The sequence below is a fragment of the Canis lupus genome, chromosome 19, assembly GCF_048164855.1.
Source record: "Canis lupus baileyi chromosome 19, mCanLup2.hap1, whole genome shotgun sequence".
NCBI lineage: Eukaryota > Metazoa > Chordata > Mammalia > Carnivora > Canidae > Canis > Canis lupus.
In genome coordinates this window covers 43,680,324-43,695,822 of record NC_132856.1, presented here as the reverse complement: position 1 = coordinate 43,695,822, position 15,499 = coordinate 43,680,324, and the positions used below count along the sequence as shown (strand labels likewise).

At 61.2% G+C, this 15,499-nt stretch overlaps 2 protein-coding genes across 6 annotated transcripts; one reads left to right on the top strand and one right to left on the bottom strand.

Annotated features, from left to right (window-relative positions):
- Positions 1–45: 45 nt before the first annotated feature.
- On the top strand, positions 46–9,077 carry TMIE (transmembrane inner ear). 5 transcript variants are annotated; one of them, XM_072786483.1, is made up of 5 exons: positions 580–739; positions 1,877–2,164; positions 3,805–3,922; positions 7,286–7,435; positions 7,764–9,077. In XM_072786483.1, the coding sequence occupies exons 3-5, from the start codon at positions 3,871–3,873 to the stop codon at positions 7,862–7,864; spliced, it is 303 nt and encodes a 100-aa protein (XP_072642584.1). In that variant the 5' UTR covers positions 580–739; positions 1,877–2,164; positions 3,805–3,870; the 3' UTR covers positions 7,865–9,077. The 5 variants fall into 5 exon arrangements, with proteins under 5 accessions (XP_072642585.1, XP_072642583.1, XP_072642584.1 ...); XM_072786484.1 differs by lacking the exons at positions 580–739; positions 1,877–2,164 and adding an exon at positions 46–178; XM_072786482.1 differs by lacking the exons at positions 580–739; positions 1,877–2,164 and adding an exon at positions 185–531.
- Positions 9,078–10,166: 1,089 nt separating this feature from the next.
- Positions 10,167–15,291, bottom strand: PRSS50 (serine protease 50). The gene is made up of 6 exons (XM_072786481.1): positions 15,156–15,291; positions 14,764–15,057; positions 13,422–13,584; positions 12,150–12,433; positions 10,872–11,038; positions 10,167–10,523 (listed from the first exon to the last, which is right to left on the bottom strand). The coding sequence occupies exons 1-6, from the start codon at positions 15,274–15,276 to the stop codon at positions 10,293–10,295; spliced, it is 1,260 nt and encodes a 419-aa protein (XP_072642582.1). The 5' UTR covers positions 15,277–15,291; the 3' UTR covers positions 10,167–10,292.
- Positions 15,292–15,499: the final 208 nt, after the last annotated feature.

Below are 15,499 nucleotides of genomic sequence, written 5' to 3'. Positions count from 1 at the left end.
ACCTGCCTGCCAACCCCCCTCCCCCCACCTCCACCCCTCCTCCACCACCACCAGCCCGGGTCCAGTAGGGTTTTTCAAATTCAGAACGTCAGACTGGGAAGGGCCTCCTAGATCAGCAGATCCTAGCCCCTCCCCTTGCTCCAGATGGAGAAACTGAGGCCCGAGTGGGGCCGGGAAGGTGGGAACCGGCTGTTGGGGACCTGCCCCCTGCGGGTCCTCCCTCCTCCCTCGCCCCGGCTCCCACCCCTCGCCCCCCCCGCCCCCGTCGGGTTAGGGGAGGGCGATCGGACTCCCCGGGAGGTGGGGGCGGCGGGAACCAGACACCGACGATGAATAAATGATGCCCGCTGGCGGCCTGCGCGGCTCTCCGGGCAGTCACCCCGGCAGCCGGCAGCCGCGCCCGGCGCTGGCGGGCCCCCACCTGCGGCCGCGAAGATGGCTGGGCAGCGGCGGGGCGCGGGGCCCCCCTGGGCGCTGGGCGGCGCGGCGCTGGGGCTCTGCCTCGCGGGGGTCGCCGCGCAGCTGGTGGAGGTGAGGCGGGCGGGGCGGGGGGGGGGGGCGCTGGGGGGCCGGGGCTTGGGGGACGCCCTTCGGCCCGGGGCTGGCGGTTGAGCGCTCCCGGCTGTGCGGACCCCCAATCTCAGGGTCCCTGGTCTGACGGGGGGCACGGCCCCTGATTTCAGGGACATCGATTCTGGGAGACTCACCCTGACCCCAAGGATTCCCAGTCCGACTGGGGGTACAGCTTTGCCGTCTTGCCTTAGGTCTAATGCGGGGGGAGCGAGGGAGGGGGCAGGAAGGCATAGTCCTTGGTGTCAGTGACCTCTAGTCTGATGGGGGACATCTAGTCCCTGGTATCAGGGTCCGCTGGAGGAAAAAGCTTCTGCCGCCAGAGATCCTGCGGGGTCCCCTGCCTAATGGGGGAGACGGAGCCTTGGGAATCTGGAGGGCCGGGGCAGGAAGATGAGACCCTTTATAGAGCAGCCGTGTGTTGAGTTCAACTCCCCGTAGAAGCACTTGGCCCTGGAGGGGAAGTGTGGGCAGGGCAGACCCCGGGGACTTGGGGGTCTTCCTTGGCCCTGGTGATGATGGAGAGCCAGCAAAGCTCTCTGAGCAAGGGGAGAGTTGTGGACGAGTCCTGGGGTGGAAGGAGGAGGATAAATTGGAAGAGGGCACGTAACTGGGGGAGCTGGGGGTGCTGCTCAGATAGCCCATCAAGAGAGGTGAGGAGGGTGGCTGGGGTGGTCGACCAGGGGCTTGGCTGGGGCCAGAAAGGGCTGGGAGGGGAAGAGTGGAGGCCATTGCAGCCTCCCTGGCCCTCCATAACTCATTCCTGCTGAGCCGCAAAGGGGACCCCAAGGGGCGGACCAGATCTGGAGCATGAGGCCAGAGGGAGAAGGCCCAAAAGGCAGGGCCAGGGAGGAGCGGGGGGGTCTGTGTGTGGGGGGGTGAGACCTGTGCAGGCAGGAGCAGAGAGAAGAGGGCAGAGAGACAAAAGAACAATAGACAGCTAGGCCCTCGGAGACAGGTGCCAGGGAACAGGTCGGGAGAGGGAGGACAGAGCCTTATCTTGAGGATCTCGGAGGACACAGCCCTGAACCTGAGGGTCCAAGGGACATGAAGACAGAGCCCTGAACCCCGATTCTAGCCTGTCCCTGCTGCTGACCAGGGGGTGTGATCACAAGGCTGGGCGGGAGTCAGATGTCAGCTCCAGTGGCCCTGTAAGGGGAGCCAGGCTGGCTGGAACCCCACGGAGTGTACCTGGGCCCCTTATTGGCTGCCCCAAGGCCTCAGGTGTAGAAATTGAGCTGGTCTGGGTGCGAAAGAAGGCTGAGGGTGGGGGTCATGTCAGTTCTGAGCCAAGGACTCTTTTCAGCCCCCAGGAGAACATCTCCTTGCTTATCGAGGGAAATTGCATTTGGAGTCCATCTGCCTGCCATCTGCCTACAGCCTGAGCAAGGGCCTGGCTGAGCCCAGGGGATCCAGGGAAGCACCAGAAAGAGAGGGAAGGGCTGGAGTCCACAGCACCACCCACCGCAGCCGGCATCATTTCTCCATCTGAGAGGCTGGGGCTCCCGAGCTTTGGAGTTCAGACCCCCAGCACTGCTGACCACAGAGATGCCCCACTGTTAACTGTTACCCTCTATCCAAGATCCCTATCAGGGTGAGATTGTAAGATCAATTGCATTCAGAACAGGGCTAGAACAAGAAGGTGTCAGAAGTGGGCTCTCAGCTGCCCAGGCTCAGAATCTGAGACCTCGGAGTCTTCCAGCCATACAGCCCAGCCGGACCAAACATCCTGAGCCTTAGGATCGGGGGCCCCACCACTGCCCAGATCCTGGCCCTGACTCTGCAGACTTAGGTCTGACCACACACGTACTCCAATCACAAGTGTGCTCTGTACACACAAATATGTGCCCAGCCCTACAGGTGTCCCAGCCCCACACACACATGTGTCCCAAACCCACAGATGTGCCTGACCCCACACACATGTTCCTCGACCCCACATACATGTGTCTGACCCTATCAAGGGGCATGTGTCAGGCCCCTGGGATGATGCTGAGGAGGGGTATCTCAATTTTCCCACTCTGATTGGGTAGAGAGAGCTTCCCAGAAAACCCTGGCACCACCCCACTCAAGTTACAGATGGAGACACTGAGACCTAGAAGAAAGAAGTCACCCATCCCAGTTTACCCTGGTTAAGAGAAAATACCCGGGGAATCGTGTTCGAATCCCAAGCGCACAGATTACCTGGGACGGGTTGCTGGTCCTCTCTGAGTGTCCCCAACACATGCTGCAGGGCGGTGTCCTTTAGATGAGGAAGCCCCTGACTTGTGGTAGGTGCCCAACCCATGCTCGTGGATCCGGAGAAAGACTGGGTAGGTGGTTGAGCTGTGCCTTGCCTTTCTTTCCCAGAAATCAGAAGAGACTCCAGGTCTGTCCTTATTCGGTTAATCAGGAGACAGTCAATTCCACGGATGCCCCGGGGTCCTCTCTCCCTCTGAGCGCTAACCTCCCCCACCGCATCCCTCAGCCAAACTTGGTGACAGAGATAGGGTCATGTCCCTCTCAGCCCTGCGCAGACCCACCAGGGCCATTTACCCTAGACTCCCAGGGCTAGGTGGCATCTCCCTGCCCAGGTGGGAGGTGGCAGGCTGTGTGTATAACTTTTGGCCTCTAGGTGCCGCTGTCGCATTGCAGACTAATTACCCAGTCCTGTCCTGGGAGGACTCTGGCCTAGCCTCTGGTCAGAAGAGGTGACTCTGGCAGGATGGGCAACAGTTGAGGTCACCGGGTGCGAGTCCTGGCCAGGCAGCAGAGCCACGGGCCCTGAGTCCGGCTCCACACACACACCCCACACACACGGAGGATGCTTGGGAGCAAAGTCCCCCAGGACAGCACAGGCGTCGCCTTGTCTCTGGCCTTGGTCCTGAGACCCCATCTGCCTGTGGGGCCCAGGACTGGAAGATGAGGAGAGACGAGCAGGCTGCCCAGCAGGGACTTAAACCTGAGTGGGACAAGCCATCCACCTTTGGCCCTCCAGGCCTTGGTGTCCCCAACTATCCCCAGGCACCCTTGTACCCCAGGTCCCTGGTTCCATGTTTCTGGGGCTCTGCTTTCTTCTTGTGGCTCTAAATTGGAACTTGCCAAGGTCCAGGGCAGTGGCCGTGAATGTCTACGACACTTGATTCTAGGAGATTCTGGAACACTTGGGCTGAGTCCTCCCTCAAACCTGGGCCTCTCTCTGCCCAGCCCCAGCCCCTGGCTGCTGCCTGGCTCACTTCCCTCTCTCCCAACCTGCAGCCCAGCACGGCCCCGCCCAAGCCCAAGCCGCCCCCGCTGACCAAGGAGACGGTGGTGTTCTGGGACATGCGCCTCTGGCACGTGGTGGGCATCTTCTCGCTCTTCGTGCTGTCCATCAGTGAGTAGCTGCTCCCTTCCCTCCCCCCACACCCGGCAGGAGCACAGCAACACCCTGCACCACCCCCCTACCCCCCCAAACCACCCCCAGGGGCTCAGAACAGCAATTCCGGGCATTGCAAGCAGGCCAGTCGCCCGCAGGAGGCCCGCTGTGGTTTCTGGCACCTCCTGATCTACACAAAGTCCCTGTGGAGGGCTGACAGGCTGGTGGTGACCTGAAGTATTCAGCCCAACTGGGACACAGCCACATGGCAATTACGGTAATTACAGGGGACTCCACTGAACCAGGATGAGGACGTGTCATTTTTCCCTATCGCTGGCCTCCTGATGCTTTTCCTGCAGCTTGGCCAGCTTAAAGGGCCCACACCCAGAGGCCCCAGCAAGGCCATCCTTGGCCACAGCTCAGCGTAGAGGCTCCCCAGACGCCCGGCAGATGTGGCTCCCAGGCTGCAAACTGTGCCTTGTCAAATCCCGTTCCCCTGGAATGACTCACACCCACCTCGATTAAAAGCAGGAGCCCCCTTCCTCTCCTGGGACTGGGTGTTGCTTGATGCAAACGCACAACAGAAATGGGCCTGGCGTGCTCTCTTCAGCCCTTCCAGAGTAAGGGAGTTGGGGAAAGGGGGCAGAGAGATGCCGGTGGATGGGGGAGGCCGCCAGGGTACAACGTAGAGTCTGGTGCAAGCTCTCACCCACCAAAGGATCGGGGCAGAGGCAGGCAAGGCAGCAAAGAAAACCCACTCCCCTGCACAGGCTTCACAGAGCTAAGGGTCCTCTTAGCTGCAGCTCGTCGGGAGGTCTTGTGCAGTTTTGCCAGGTAGGCAGCTGGAGAAGCATTCCAGGCAGAGGGGATGGTGTAGGCAGAGGTAGGAGGCAACGGCTTCCACGCAAGGTCTCCAGGAACCCCTACAGGACTCTCACGGAGTGCATCCCAGGTCAGGGGAGCCAAAATGGCATTTAAGTGCTAGCTGGAGCTGTCCCAGGATGAGGTCCCCTGGAGGGCAGTGCCCCAGCAGAGGGCCCACCCAGATGTAAGGACTCCAAGGGAGACAAGGACATCTGATTTACATGTGCTTCTCCTGGCACCAGAAAGGCCCTTGTTGTGGGAAAATACGCACATCCCACCATCACCGTATCTTCATGGCTGGGGTAGGAGCAGGATCTGAGCAAGAGGCTGCATTTCATTCCTAGCCAGGACAAGAACCCATCAGGCTTCTCAGTGGAGGCCCTATAGCCAGCTGGTCGTGCCTGCCGCCCCACTCCAGGTGTCCAGAGAGGAAACCATGCCCTCCACCTCCCATCCCGTCACCAAAAGGCACGGTTCAGGGAAGCATCTGCCTATAAGGAACAGAGTAGGGTGCAGGGCCAGGAAGCCTCTCTGGGGAACTCCAGGGAGCAGGAGTGAGGGCACGGAGGGGCCTCTAAACACAGAATGGCCTCTGCAGGCTCTGCTCAGCCCCGGATGGTGGAGGTGCCCAGGGCCACACAAAGTTAGCTTGGACCCAAAGAGGAGTTTGAACATGAAGAAAAAGACCAGCTCGCACTCCTCAATTCGATTCCCTATTAAAGACTGAGAGTCCCAAAGCCCTCTGTGCAGCTGGTCGCCACTCGCTGCCTTCCGTGCAGAGCCCTAGGGAGTAGGGACGGCACAGCCCCACGTCCTGGGGAGGAAGCCTCTTTCCTGCTTCCCAGTGTGCCTGGGCCAAGGTGGTGCCACTGTCAGTGGCGTATCACCCCAGGACCTTGTGTGGAGGGTCTGGGGGTTGGAAGGGGGTGCCTCTAGAGGTCCCTCCAGCCTGGGGACTCACATTCCAGCTCCCTGTCCGGGCCCTGGAACTCCATCCAAGACACATCGTTTTTGTTTTTGTTTTTTCTTCCTTCTTTGAAGAGAAGTGACCAGCCAGGCTGGGTGGGGCAGGCCTGGAGTGAGGGGCGGTGTCTGAACCCTGCTCCTAGGTGCCAATAGCTGAGCTCCCTTCGAAGCCCCGCCGGCCTCGGCCTCGCAGTGCCTGGGACCAGCCTTTGTGGAGAGCCTGAGTAAGCACGGCGCGGCGCGAGGACGTGCCTGGCGGGTGGCTGGGAGAGGCGGCCCAAGCCAGCAGGGTCGGGGCCACAGACGTAACACAGGGGCCTGAGGAGGCCAGAACCCGGCTCTTCGAAGAACAGCTCGTCATTTACCCCTCACAGCAGTGCAGAGTCAGACCTACCCCTGGGGTCTCGTGCAGCCCCCCAGAGGTCCTGGATGCTGTCAGCCACTCCCACCCATCCCTTGGGGAGTCCCATTCCATCCTCAGGAGCAAAGGCTTTGAGATCGTCTTATGTATTCATGCATTCATACATTCTTTTTTTTTTTTCATTCTGTGAATCTGGGCAAGACTTAGTGCGGCCACAAGATTTGGCTGAAGGGGTTACACAAACTGACCCCAAAGAGTGCTCCAGCCCCGGCTACACTGGCCTGATCCATCTTCCCTAAAATAGGCCTGGCTTGTCCTGTTTGGCCCTCATGCCCCCAGAAGTCTGCCAGGAAGTTATGTCTTGTCATCTGATTTATAATAGGAAGCAGCCCCGTCCCCTCCCCTGAGGCTGGGGCCAAGGTGGTCAGACTGTGGGGCCTTAGAAAAATAAACTCAGTCCAGCCGGGTCCTGGCAGCCCTGTCCTACCCTGCCTGTCACTAGACAGGGCAGCTCCGTTCTCTGGCCCAGCTCGCGTGGGCACAGCTGCCCTCAGCCGGAAAACCGCCCTGGAATAACTGTCTGAGGTGAACGCCCCAGGGCAGGGTCTGTGCCCGCTGGTGGGCTCTCGCAGCCAGGAGAAGCCTAGGCTTGTCCTCAGGGAGGATGAGGAGGACACTGGCATGTCCTCCACTGTCTGAGCTCCTCTCAGGAGCTTGGGGAGGAGGAAGGAGGAAGCTCCAGGAGCCCTGGGTGGGAACACAGGACAGCCTTGGGGCGGCTGGAGCTTGAGTCACTGTCACTGTCACCGTCACCATGCAGGCCTCTGCCCTGCCCTCCAGGGGCCTCGGTCTAGCCAGAAAGCCAGACCAATGACATGACCTGGTGGCCTGTGCAGAATGAAAGTGTGAGACCCCTTGGTCAGAAACCGTTAGGAACAGTGACAGCAGAGCATTAAGCCAAGTGCAAGGCCCTTCTGAGAGTGGCCCCTGGTGCGACTGCCTGAGGTCGGCCCGGCTTAGGAGAGAGGGCTCGGAAATCCCAGAGCCCACAGGGGTCTTGAGCCTTCAGCCAGCATCTCCTGGGTGAGGCACCCGTGGGTAGGTGAGGACAGGTCTGAGATCTGGGTCCCATCCCTGGGGTGGGTGTCTGAGCTCCAGCCTCGGCCAAGCCCACCCCGTCCCCCCTACAGTTATCACCCTGTGCTGTGTCTTCAACTGCCGCGTGCCACGGACCCGGAAGGAGATTGAAGCCCGGTACCTGCAGCGGAAGGCCGCCAAGATGTACACGGACAAGCTGGAGACGGTGCCACCCCTCAACGAGCTCACAGAGATCCCCGGAGGTGAGTGAACCAGGAGCCCCAGCACCCCTCGCACCCCCTGCCACCACCTGTCTCAGCTGGGCCAGCCAGTTAGCTCCTCAGTTCCGCTGACCAAGGGTGGCCCTGCGCCTCTCCTCTGCCTGCATTAAATTCAGGACGGGGAGTCAGCCCTGTCCCTGGAGACCAGAGCCCAGAAATGGGCCCCAGTGTGAGGCAGGTAATGCAAGGAGCTCTTCTGCAGGTAGGAGAGGCTTGGAAGGAAGCAACGAAGGGCTGGAGGCGGGAGGATCTGATCTGGGCCCTAGGACCCTGCCTCACCCCTACTACCCACCTCTCCTTTACCCTACAGAGGATAAAAAGAAGAAAAAGAAGGACAGTGTGGACACAGTGGCCATCAAGGTAGAGGAGGATGAGAAGAATGAGGCCAAGAAGAAGAAAGGGGAGAAATGAGGAGGACTTCTTAGAGGTGGCAACTGGAGCTGGCTGGCCCTGGTGCTCAAGTCCTGGCAGGGGTCCAGGCATCTTGGACTCCAAGGTCATCCATGGACCACAGAGGTTACAGAACACCCTCTTCTTGGCTCCGAGGAGGCTGCTGCAGCCCCATCCGTATGGCCCATCAGGGGCAGGGACAGGACTGCACCTGGTGTCCTGCCTTCAAGCCTGGACTCCGCTCCTTTCGCCTCAGCCACATGGCCGCTCAGCAAAGGTGGTCTTGGGCCACTGCTCCCCCCTGCAGATCCAGAGTGGCTTCACATCCACCCAGACGCGCCTCTGTCCCTTCTGCGGGGAACAGCAGTGGCTCTACGGGGGTGATGGGAAATGGGCTCTCTTGGGAGGAGATGGCTGAACTGGATGGGCTAGAGTGTGAGGCCACACCCGGGCTGGCCGTGAGGAAGCTGTGGCTAGGGGAAGCTGTGGCAGCACGAGGCTCTCCGACTTCTCTAGATAGCAGCCCTAGTGGCCAGGGAACCACTCCAGGCCCAGCAGGGGTCCTGGCCGGGGCAGTGACTAGAGCTGCCCAGAGGCAGGGGAACTTCAGCCCAGCAGATACCATGTGCCCATGTACCATGGGCAGCTGCACTGCACTGGCGCTGAGGTTGTCTGTAGGCCAAGCGTGAGGCCTGGGGGTTCAGGGCTGGGGCTGTAGGGGATCAGTCAGGGATGCAGAAGGCTGAGGCCAACGGGCCAAAGGGAGAAGGGAAGAAGGCTGGTAGCTGGGTCCCATCTTGGGGGACCAGGGAATCCTGAAGAAGCCAAGGGAAGCACTGATCTGTGCCAGAGGTCCCTTTGAGGTGGTGGGGGTTGTCGGGGCCCTAGGGGACCACCGCAGAGGGCAGTCAGGGGCTGAGGCAGCAACCAGCCTTCTGCCTGTTAAGCAGAACAGCACACAGCTTCCTCTTCTACTGTCTCAACTACAGCGCCTCAGAGAATCACTACTGACCAGAGGGTAAAGGCCCAACCACCACCCAAAGACTGAATCTTCGGGGAGGGGCCATGCAGAGGGATTTCAAGATAGTACTCAGATCTGGGCCTGGAAACTAAGGAGACACCAGAGTTTCCTGAGCCCGGGTGGGGGCGGGGGGAGCTGCTGGAAAATCTCACGCTGCCTCTGCCTTGGCAGCCTGCAGAGATTTGTATAAATAAAGCTGAGTGCCTTCTCGTACCTGAGTGACCTGAGATGACCCTGCGGGATGCCCTGTCCCCAGATCATACGTGTGGAGGGTGACACAGCAGTGAGAGGTGGCACAGGCCAAGCTGCAGCTCCCCCCAATTCCGACTTTTCTCCCAGCGTGAATTAGGATGAGCCAGAGGGAGAAGTGGTGGCCAAGGGGCAGAGGGGCAGCTGCAGCCAGCTTGGGTGTGGAGACCAGGGAGGAAGCCACCCTCTCTCTACTCCTGGCCCCACCACACCACTTTGCCTTCCATGGTCTGAGCACACTGCTGGGGACTCAAGAGGAGTCAAATCTGGATCCCGACCTGGAGCTGGATCACTATTCTACAAAGAGAGGGATCCAGGCAGACATTGGCCATGGAGCAGGTGAGGGGCCAGAGAAATTGCAGAGGCCCTGCTGTGGGCTCTGAGCGCTCACACTGCCAGGAAGGAGCCCTGACTCAGCCCTCACAGTCCAGCCTGTGGGCTTCTTGTGCAGAAAGTTCAGGTCGTGGCAAAAGTCACACTACTCATACAGGCCGGAGCCCTCCTGTGTGGCTCTGGCAGCAGAAGCCCAGAGGGGCAGAGGCCACTGGAAGTCACACTGAGAAGCAGCTGGTAAAGCCTGGGGGGAGTCTCGGCCTGGGCTGCATCTGCCCTGCCAGCTGCTCACTAGCCTCTGACCTGTGGCCTCTACTAGTCTTCTAGGGACAGGCTCCGCTGCTGATGGATGATGTCTGATGCCAGTGGGCACCTGCCCCAGGCTCTAGGCAGGCGGAAGGTCAAAGTTCACTACAGTGCTTCGGGGCAATGACAGGGTGGTTCCAGCTCCTGGCCAGGGGACAGACCAACATGGAGGAGAGCCTGATTCCCACTAAAGTATCACAGAAAACACACTCACCTCCCTGGCCTCACTGTCCTGGCAGCTCAGCTTCAGCCTGGATGCTACGTTCTAGACCCCAGGATCATCCCTATAGACTGCAGGTGGAGGTGGACTGGAGGCTCTGCACTTTCCAGTAGAGATGATCTGGAGTCCCCCCTTGCACCCCCATCTGGCTCGCTCATCACCTCCAGCTCAAGCAGGCCCAGGAAGGAAGCAGCTGGGGAAGAGAAGCGTTTAATGAAGCACTTCACATCTGCCCTGCCCTGTGGGGCCAGGGGAGCAACACCTGCAGGATCCTGAGCACAGAGGGTGAGGACAGCAACCCCAGGGACACCATGAGGGTGTCAGAGGGCCGAGAGCAGGCCAAGGGGCAGTGATAGCACCAGGAGCAGGGCCCTGGATGGGGCGGGAAGGTCCTGCCCACTGACACGTTCCCAGATCCAGCGCTGGTAGGAGGTGACCTGCAGGTAGATGGGTGGGGCCTCACTCTTCGAGCAGCCAGGGCCCCAGCTCACCAGGCCCACCAGGTACCACATGGTGTCCACAGAACAGGCCAAGGGCTCACCACTTATCTCCTGTGGGGAGAGGCGGGAAACAAGGAGGATCAGGGGGGCTAGGTGTGGCCAGAGGGAGATACGCCCCAGCTCTAGGACAAGCACAGTGACCTCACACCACATCTCTCCCACAGCCCCCACCCCACCCACCCAGGGGGTCACATAGCTGACAGGTGCCCTAGAGGTCCAGACCCAGGAGACCTCCCTCAGAGGGGTTCTCCATCCCACTTCTTCCTCCTCTCCAACCTTCATCTCCCATCTCTCCCTCTGGTCTCCCATCCCTCCCCTTTGAGCCTGGCCACCCTGCACCCCGACACCACTCCTGGCCAGGGCCCCTGGAGGTGAGAGGGCAAGGAGAGAGGTGCTCACGTAGCAAAACTGCTCCCTGTCAAAGTCCTCTGCACAGACCATCTTGGAGTCCACGATCCGAACCATTTTGGGGACTTTGGAGATCTTGTGGTATATCTTGTCACACGCCTTGCTGTTCAGGATGGTGACCCCCTTCTCCTGAATGGTCTGGAACTGGGGCCATATGCCTGTGGGACAGGCCCTCACAGTTCAGGCTTGGCGCCTATCGCTGCCGCCCGCTGCTACCCGCCTGGTGGCTGTCCTCTGCCCCGGGCCCACTCCTCCAGCCTCTGATGAGCCGCTCCTAGAGATTTTGAAGCAGGATGCCCAGCCTGACCTCAGCCCTATAGAGACCCATCCACAGGGTCTGTTCCTACTTTAGAGGCTTGCCTTCTGTCTCCATCTCAAAGGCCTGCCCAGCCCCTCACAGGTCCAAATCCCTCCTTTACTCAAGTCTTCCCCAAAGGCCTCTTCCACCCTAGCTAGCCTGGACCCCCCTCTCTGGGCCCCAGGAACTGTGTCCTCCCCTCCCTCCCTCCCTTGTCCTGTCTCCTCCTCCCTCTCACCAGTATGACTCTGTCTCTAGCCAGAGCCCCTCGGGGACAGACAGACTTCCAACCATCCTCAGCCATTCCCCAGATAGGCTATGGCAGGAGAGACAGCCAACCTCACCCCGAAGCTGGAGCCACCAATTTTTTAGGCAAGCTGGCTCCCTGAAGCCATAGGGAAGAGCACCTCTCTTATGAAAAACAGGGGCTCCCTGAATGCACTGGGCATTCCTAACACTCATAAGGAAATGCCCCCTGGATGGGCCCAGGACGACACTCCCACTCTCTGGGCCTTGCTCCATCCCTTGTGATGATAAAGGGATCAAGTGAGGTCCACTGGGGGCAGAGGGAAGCCACGTGTGGACTCAGTGACTTTCAAACTCTAAGGGTGCACATTGCCCCTAGCCAACCATGTGGGATCTTTGGGGGAACTTTTTACAGCTCCTCTCACTTCCAGATGTTCTGCTTCAAGTCCTGGACGTCCTGGGATTGCACACAGACAGTGAGTTATTACTCTGTGCCCCTCTGCCTTCCAGGAAGTCCTGGCCTGGGGCTGAGGGTTCATGGGCAATCTGGAACCCCTAAGGCCTGAATGGCCATGATGCACTCACTGCCAAGACCCCTAAGGGGAAGATGAGGAGACTGCGACAGGAAGGTGTCTCAGAAACATCTGTCCATGGGAGAACCCAGCCTGCACCTGGGTCCTCTCTCACCCCACCTCCCCATCCAGTCTGGGGAAGCCTGGACTCACCGTTAACCCTGGGGAGTCCCCAGCCTGTCACAGTGCAGAAGGAGCCGTCCTTCACCTCAAAGTCCAAGCCAGGCAGGCAGATGGGCCAGACGTACTTGTTGTACGTGACTGCCCATGCGAGCTTGAGGAGGCCAATGTCGTTGGCCCGGCCCACCCAGGACCAGTACTGACGGGACCGGTACTCTTTGTTTAAGATGACCTGGTATACCGGGATGTCAGATGTCGTCTGAGACACCTCATCAATCCTTGGACTCCCCACCCGCACTGAATAGGTAAAATCATGCCTAGGGGAAACACGAGGGGGGTCTGTCATCAGCTCCAGGCACCGCACCCCATGCCTCCACTCCATTGTCACACTCGGAGCAAATACAGGCAGACCACCCACCTGCTTCAAGCCCCCTGACCCCCAGCCCTCTCACAACAGATGTGAACAGGGCCCTGCTCACACACTATGTGGCCCAGCCTCTACAGCAACCCTGTACTTCATGGAGATGAAAACTGAGGCTCAGAGAAGCCAGCAATCAGCTCCAAGGCTACACAGCCAGCAAGTGGCAGAGCTGGGACATGGATCCAGTGTTTTCTGGTTCCAAACTCTGGACTCTGTCTGGCACCCCGAGCTGCGCCCTGGAAGTGACAGAGGCCTGGCACCATCAATCAGCCCTCCAGCCTCCTTTCCCAATATGGCCCTCAAGTGTCCAGGTCGGCGCTTAGACTTGGAGCAGGCTCTTCCAGGCAGCACAAATGTTGCCCTCAGGCCGCTGCTCTGGCTCCCAAAGATGGGCATGCCCTCTCTCGGCCCCACATTGCCTAGACTCCCCTGTGAGCACCTGTCTTCTCATCTGCCTTCCCCAGCAACCCAAGAGGAGTTATGTGTCCCCTCTCTGCCCCCAGGGCCCAGGCCAGGGCCCGGCTTCAAGGGAGTGTCAAAGGCTATGGGTCACAGGAGGCAGGAATGAGTAACAGAAGCAAAGGGTGTGGAATGAAAGAATTAGGACCTCCTTTCTGGCTAGCAACAGAAAGGAGGCCCTGGCCAGGGGCTTCCAAGCCCCCGTCGTTTATCTGTGGCATGACTGTGAAGGATTGGGGAGCCAGGTGAGGGGAGCAGCACACCCCCCCCCCACCCATCCTCGGACAAGGAATCTTTGGGACTCAGCCTCCCCTTGCTGAGAGCAGGAGTGAGGCAGGGGCCAGGATCTCGGGGAAGTGCAGAGGGCACAGCAGCTGCTGAAGGACCTGCGACCTTTCCACCCACCCACCTAGGCCCCGACTCACTGGATCAGGCAGTGGGCCACAGTCAGCACCCACTGGGAGGCAATGAGGGTCCCTGCGCAGATATGTGTGCCATTGGCCTGCACACTGACCATCCATGGCCACCGCCGAGCCATGGACTCCGGGTCCCTGAGGGTGGGGTCCTGCTCCTGGGAGGAGCCACAGGCTGAGGAGGAAGGTGAGAGCTTGATGCAGCATGGGACCCCGCAGCCCCATCCCAAGGCACCATCCCTTGCCTCCCCTCAGCCCCACCTCCTGCCTCTCCAGCTGTGGGCCACACTCAGGCAGTGATTCTCTTTTCCCACTGGATTTCTCTTTTCCCACATGAGGACTGCAGTCTGCAGCCTCCAAAGGGCCTCAGTGTCCCCCAGGGAGCACTCTCTCTGCTCCCAAAGCATGAGCCCCAGAGGTTTCCAGTCACCAGCCTGGTGCAGCCTTGGCCCCGCGAGCTCTGGCCAGATCCTTCAGAAACTCATCCCCGTTTCCATCTGGCCCTTTCTACTTCGGCCCAGGCAGTCCCCTCTGCCTCCTCTGGGAGCCCTCCTGTGATTCACTGACACGACCCAAAAGGAGAGTGGGCCAGGGGCATGAACAGACACACCCCCAGGACGACACCCCCGCCGCGCCAACACAGAAGCTGGTCCTCCGGGAAGTGTAGACTTGCAGCACACTGAGGCTCTGCTCCACACCACCTGCCAGGCAAAATTCACCCACCCGACACCAAGTGTTGGTGAGGGTTACCGCTCCAGCTTGCTCACTGCTGGTTTGGGTGGGGGGGATGTTGGTGGGTACAGCCACTCTGGAAAAGTTCTCACCCTGAAGATGCACGCATCCAATCTCACAGGAGCCCAGCCCTGGTGTTTTCTGGGCAGTTAGTGGGTTGTGAGATCAGCGTGCATGGGCTGGCACCCGTGTGTGTCCAGCCTAACAGAGGGGGACGTCTGCACGCGCTAGGTCAGGGGCTCGGAGTTCCAGGATAGGAAGTAATTCTGTGGATCCTCGCTCAACATGCTGGAAAAGCCACTGCTGGAAAGACGGTGGCCTATGGGTGCGACCCCCAGAGCCACGGGAAGGCTTCCAGGAAGCTGTGCGGAGATCCCCTAAATCCCTGGCTGGGAGCCTCCTGGGTCGGCTGAGGGAGGCGGAAACACGCAGCCCACCCCAGGCCCCTCGGACTCCCGTTGCTTCCGACCTCACCAGGCGGGCCCTCACCAGGCGGGCCCTCACCAGGCGGGCCCACAGGAGATGCTCCGTAAAAACCTTTGCAAAAGGGACTCTCTTCTCCCTCCTGCCTGCCCCTTCCTCCGCCCCGCACCCTCCTCCCCGGCGAGGCCACGGTACTCACTGGGGAATACCTCTTCAGTAACAGTCGCGGTCGGGGCCGGGGAGGCCGGGGAGGCCGGGGAGGCCGGGGAGGCCGGCGAGGCCGGCGAGGCCGGGGAGGTCGGGGAGGCCGGGGAGGTCGGCGAGGCCGGCGAGGCCCGGGAGGTCGAGGGCTGCGGCGGGTCCGGGTCGGTGGGGGCCTGGCGGGGGAGGCGAGGCCCGCCTGAGGGGCAGGTGGCCCCGGGGTCACAGGGGACGCCAGGGTCGTCGGAAGCGGGCTCGGGCGGTGTCCCTGGCGCCGGGCCAGCCACGCAGCCTGCGGAAGGACGCACAGCGGAGTCGGACGAGGCCGGGACGGGTCAGTGGAGGCCCCGGGGGACTGCGGGCGGGGAGGGGCGGGGGAGGGGGGCTCACCCGCGGGCCTCGGCGGCAGCGGTGGCAGCAGCAGCAGCAGCAGCAGCAGCAGCGGAAGGGCAGACGCCCCGGGGCCCTGGCGGCCCTGCCCGCGGGCGCGCGTCCTGCACGCAGGCTCCATCCGGGGGTGGGGGTGGCAGCGAGCGCGCGGCGGAGCTCCTCTCGCGACGGCGCCCCCTTCTGCCGCCCGCGCCGGCGTCCGCTGTGCGGGGACGAGCGCGCTCCTGCCCCGGGCCCGCGCGGGCGCCCCCCAGTGGCCGCCCGCGGGGGCGCTCCCCGAGTGCGCCCGCCGGCTTCCCCTCTGCACCACACCTCTGCCCCCCTGGCCAGGCCCTTCCCGGAGT